Source organism: Barbus barbus (assembly GCF_936440315.1).
Source record: "Barbus barbus genome assembly, chromosome: 7".
In the NCBI taxonomy this organism is placed as follows: Eukaryota; Metazoa; Chordata; class Actinopteri; order Cypriniformes; family Cyprinidae; genus Barbus; species Barbus barbus.
The window spans coordinates 19,216,707-19,222,706 of NC_136735.1; the positions used below are offsets into that span (position 1 = coordinate 19,216,707).

At 37.8% G+C, this 6,000-nt stretch overlaps 1 protein-coding gene across 2 annotated transcripts in view; it reads right to left on the minus strand.

Moving 5' to 3' along the window:
* Positions 1-5,768, minus strand: part of LOC306872815 (integrin alpha-6-like) — a 31,531-nt gene extending 25,763 nt beyond the window's left edge. Inside the window, exon 1 of one of the 2 annotated variants that reach the window (XM_079421670.1) lies at positions 5,469-5,768. In XM_079421670.1, coding sequence (XP_079277796.1) covers positions 5,469-5,641 — 173 coding nt within the window. In that variant the 5' untranslated portion in view covers positions 5,642-5,768. The remainder of the gene's footprint in view (positions 1-5,468) is intronic. The other variant, XM_079421669.1, reaches the window with a different exon arrangement.
* Positions 5,769-6,000: the final 232 nt, after the last annotated feature.

Genomic DNA, 6,000 nt, shown 5'->3' on the forward strand with positions numbered 1-6,000 from the left:
CTCAAGAGATGAAAGTGTAAGAGTGTTTGGCACTGGTGTCAATAAAATGATTCTGGCTAGCTAAATATTATGGTGCATTTGACCTGTGCCATGTCAGAATTACTGTAATTACGAGCTTCCAACTTGTCCTTTCATATCTGTCAAACACATAATTATAGCTCCCATTTGATTGTGACATCATGTAAAAACAACCAAAATTGTTGCTAACAGTAGCAACCTCTACACACATTTCTATTGTGCCACTTTACAATAGCCAATGTTACTTGTTGCGCTTTCTTTGATTTTACAAGAGAATGTGAATTTTGCTGTCATTACAAACAAGGTCACACTTGGATTCATTTTTGTATTTACAACTGTTGCTGTAGAAATTATTTCTGAAACTTAGGGTAGAACCATCTTGTAACTATGATAGTTCTAATATGGCTTGAACACTGTGCCTTTAATTCAAAACTTTTTGCCTCAGCTCTTAATCCACACTTGTTTACGCTCTGATACAGCTAAAAGCATGTTATTATTTGAAAAGCAGTAAATCGTGGTTATATTGTAGTAGGCCAAACTATTTTATAAAAACGCTCTCATAATTTTGCATGGAATGCTAAGCATTGATGTTTTGAGGAATCTACAGAAGAAACCATTGCTATGGTGCAAGAGCTGGGTCTGCTGAGGAGGTTTGGAGTGTCATGGTTCACATTATGATCTGACAGCAGCTGAATTACAGCTCCAGATGGGCCTCAAACATTTCAAAGACTCCAGGCTTAAAGATACAGACTGCAAACTGATATTACCTGACCTATACCAATCAGCGTACACTTACGTCACTGGTAGTTCCTATAGAACTGTTTTAGACCCTACTCTGAAGTGGGAGCTAATTTAGTTCCTCCAAATGGACTCAATAGAACTAAATCCGTTCCTACTTCCTGCAGTGCGAACACACCAAAAAGCGGGTACTTCCGCCAATAGTTCTAGGAACTATGAAAAGGTTCCTCGGGTGCAAAAGCCCCTAATATACTGTATGTGCATTGTTTAGTGTCTATTTGTAAATAACAGTTCGATTTCAGTCTCCATAAATTCAATCTGTTTCTCATATGAAGCAATCATGTCTCTTATTCAACTGTTTGACATATGGATTGCTTTTACAATGTCTTTATGAACGTTATGAAGCTTAAACGTTTTGGTGGAATGGACTTTGGAATGGTTTCCTTAAAAATATCTTTATATATTTAAAAGAGTCTGGAAAAACATATGGGTGATTAAAGGATGACTATTGATGAATTTTAATTTTGGGTGAACTATCACTGGAAAGGTGATAAAGAAAACAATGTATCTGCACAAAAAAAAGGTTCTTTTTAATCTATTGGCTTTTTGCCATTATTATATTTGAGATTGAAGAAATGAGAAAGTAGAGAGACAATGGGTTTGGGAAATGACACATTGAATGGGCAAACAGTGGGTTAATAATACTTGAGACTGGCCAATGCAATGTAACAGATGAATAAGACCAAGACCTGCCTGCTCTTACTGATGTACAAATTCAGCCCAATCTTTATATTTATATTCAGCCCAATCTCCATTCACCACACTCACTTATTTTACTTTTATTTTTCTCATTCCTAATTTGCACATACTTGACCTGTACATACATAGTCGCCTATATTATATATTATATATTGTGTATTTTTTTTTTTTTTTTTGCTGCTTTGTACATTGGTTATTGGCTATTTCTTGTTATTTTGTTTTATTACCTGTGTCCTGTCCTGTTACTGTCTTTCTGTTGCACTGTGGAGCTTCTGTCACTACAACAAATTCCTTGTATGTGTAAACTTGGCCAATAAAGCTCATTCTGATTCTGATTCTGATTCTGATACCTACTCCTGCACAGGAAGCTAAGAGAATCACAGGAAGGAAGCAGTAGCCCATTTCCATCCAGACTGGGCCCACTGCACTCTTGGATATGGGCCAATGTGTTTTCAGTGGCTACATTGTTCCACCATATGTTAAAGCCAAATCGGATGACTTTAAGTTTGATTATTCAAGATTACTTCAAGTTTGATTATTATTGTTCAGCACGTGTTGAGGAAACACTAGATTCACTAGATTCAACCTTCAAAATATGTCGCACAGCAAAGTTAACTGTGAAAGTTGGAAGACACAGGCACCCCTGCCCCCACAGACACTCAGATCCTGTTTGCGCCAGTACATGCATCTCAAATATGTCTCCTGTGACCACTTGTGATCAAATTTCAAAAAGAAGGTCTCAGATTTCACCAATATGTGATTTTGTGACTAGATACATCACTTACAATGTCAGAGTGTTGTCGCAGGTGGATAAATGGCAACCAAAGTAAAAAATAAATAAATAATAAGACAAGCACTAAAAGTTGGTGTACGTCACATTTCAAGTTGAATGCTCACTGTTGTTTTTTAAGTGGGTACCAGCATTACATGAACTCAGGTCACTGCATGTTCTGTGAAGCCTTCTGCATGTATATGTATGGGCTTGTCAGAATGTTTCAATTGGATGTTTATTTACTTTAATTTCTGCACGAACATTTAAAACCCTTTTCACAATCAATTACTAGTGCCAAGATGAGGGCTCAGCTTCAGTGAGAGCTTAGATCTTAAAATTACTTTCTGCCAAGTTCTGCCTCATGAGTTAAATTCTGGGCACACTTGCTGAATAGTGTTTCCCACTATTCTTACAGGTTCTCTGTTACAATAGGATCATTTCACAAAGAGTAACACAGAATAAATGGGACTCCTGGGTACTGAGAAAGAATACCTCCCTATGTTATGCTGTCCACAATTACATATTCCACACCTTTGACTGAGACATTGGGAAAAAATACATTGATAAATAATACTTATAATAGCTGTGAGAAACAGTATTGTAGACAGATATATTTGTAATGATGGAAAAATATATAAAAGTACTTCAAAATAAATTCAAAATAAAAGTAAAATCAGGTCCTGGTTCAGGACATATATATTAATGTACCAGACTTGACATCAAGGTGTCTTACTCTGTTTCTGCATTTGTGTCCACTAACAAAGTAGCCATTGTCTGTTTGCATCTGTGTATATGAGGTGGTTTGCTCAGATAGAGAATCTGTTTTCCAAGTCCCCTTTAATTAGCAGCATTGTGCATTTTAGTAGTGAGCACACACAGAATAAGAACGGAACTTCTCAGGTTTATGTTCCTCATTTCCAACTTGTGTTTGACTGTCACAAGAGAAATGTCAAGGTGCCAGACAAACACACACACTGCCTACATTACCAAATAGCGGCTCAATCCTGCCAGCTATGACAAGCCAAGGAATTCTACATCAATGCAACACTCCCCCAAACACACACACACCCTGCCCTGCCTTGGCCTGCAGTAATGTGAATCACCTCCACACATACACACACCTGTAGGGCATGTGTTACTGACTAGACGATTTGTTGTGTTCCAACACAGCCAGCCAGTCTGCCAAGCCCATGAGATACACACTGAGGATATGAGTCAGAGCACACGCACACACACACAAAAATGTGACTTTCATACACTGGGTGTGGTTTGCAATAAAATACATCATAAATCCATACAAATAAGATGCTGCTAAATGAATTGCACAATTCAGGGGTTGCAAAGTGTGGGTGATGTGAGGTTTGCTACTAAGAAACATTTTGCCTTCCTTAAATTGTTATCGTGAAAAGTATGATGTATGAATTTTACTGGACATATAACCACAACTATAATGAAAGGCTTTTCTCATAATCTTCTTTTTCCCTCTTTTTCCAGCTTTGTTTCTGTGGTAGTCTTGCTTACGCATCTAACTTGGCATTGTGCTAATTCAAGTATTGTTGGCTCTTGTATGATCAACAGCATGTGGTTTTCTACATTTGTTTCTTTGTATAAAAGAATGTGCTAAATAACTAAATGCAAATGTAAATCTACCACATCAAAACTCTACATCAGTCCCTTGTATAACTGGTAGACTCACTCTCTGCAGGACAAACATGAGGGCAATCCTGGCAGTCTCTCTCTCCTGTGAGCCCAGGGTTGATGGCAGTAGAGAGGTTCAGGAATAAGTTACAGGCTTCTGCACACATTCTTTCACTTGCGTGTTAGGCTTGAAACTTACAATGCATGTCTGGCACTGCCAAGGTAACACGGGTGTGTTTTTTAGTGAACCACCAAAACAATATCAAATTGTCATTACTGAGAATTCCATAAAATGTGTTCTAGAAACACTTTCTATAGTCTGTGAATCTCAAATAACCTTAGTACTAAGGATCCCACCTACAATCTAATCCTTGAAGTGCTTGAGGTCAAAGAGGTTTAAAATTAAAGGATGAAGGAGACCAGACATCTTCACAGCGAGGAAGGAGAAGGAGACCAGACATCTCTAATGAGCTCCATGAAGCTAAATATGCATGCAGAGCTTATTTCCAAGTAATGAGCACAGAAGTGGGTGGATAAAGTTATGCCCTGAAATGAAATAAACCTCAGAGTCCCAAATAAAAATGTTCCTAAAGTTATTATTTAAACTTCTCTCCCTCATACTGTTCCAAATCCGTATTACATTATCTTTTCCATTTTCCATCAACCCCCAAAACCACATAAAGGTGACCAAAAAGTGTCTTAAAAGTGACTGCATGACTTTCGTGCTATATGCCTATTCCTTGTGATACAGCTTTGGAAATAAAGTAAAATAATGCCATTATTCGCTAATAATCTTCACCATATAGCAAATCGCGAGAAACTAATCGGTTCGTATCATTCAGACTCGAATCAGATCAACAGATTCGTTTAAAAGATCCGACTCGTGTGAATCATTAATTGTTCACGAATCGGACATGCTACTCCTGTCGTAAACGATCTAGGGGAGGGGGATGTTAAGATTATCAGCGAATTATAAATTTAATTTAAGTTTTTTTTTTTGTTTATATAATGACTATATTGCGTGGAATATAGCGCGCGAGTATGCTATGATATATTTTGGTGATGCTGCAGAAATTTGGCATCTTCAGTCAACATTTTAATTGCATGGAAAAGTAATTGTTCGAAACTTCTCCTTTTGTTTTCCGCTGAAAGATATGCTATGGGTTTAAAACAACATGAGGGTGAGTAGCTAAATTTTCGGTTGAACTAAATATTTTGGGTCACATTATCTAATGCACTTGTTTGGAATGTGGAGCAATGCATGGGGGGGTTAAATTATATGTCTTGAGGCTTAACAGTAAGGTCAGGTGTGGATTTCCTATGAGAATAGCATAGCCTGTGTACATTGGTGTATACTGCCAAAAAGAATCCAGTTACATAGGCTACTATTAAATATAGTTTATATAACAAACATATTCTACGATCAATATAATGTGTTCAAAAAACATAAAATGATCTACGATAGATCTGCTACAAATGTGGAATAAACTCCACACGAAAGCCACGATACCTGGACTCCAAAGAGGATCAAATAAATGCTTACATTCTTTTATCAGCTGGTCTGAGTTGTCGGTGCATGGCAAGGGAGAAACCGAACAAGCTGTTGGGATCTCCCGTTTTCCTGATAACATTGTCGGTGTCCAGGTTGAAGGCAGAGATCAGCGTCCATCCCAACAAACTGAGAAGCGGTACAGTTAAAGTCCTGTAAGATCCCATAGCGATGTTGGGTTGAGTTCGTGTCGGGCTCTTGCTTAAGATATGAGACTGCAGCCCGCTTCTGCTGGGTTTGTGGATGTCTATAAGGGAGGAATCTGTTTTACGTCCCTCCTCTCCTCCTCCACCCGTCCCCACCCTCAGCCGTGCCCCTACCTGCTAATGCAGCTCCGGGCTTCGTTTTCTCGCGTTATTCTGCATTCTTGTAGTTATTTGAGCGTATTTTAACGTTATATAATGTGTTTTTTTGTTTGTTTTTTGGGAGTCTCATTAATTTTTCACAACACTCATGATAAGCTAACTGCTTTTTGCTATATTTATTTGATTATATTTTATCTAATTTACCCATTTATAAATTTACA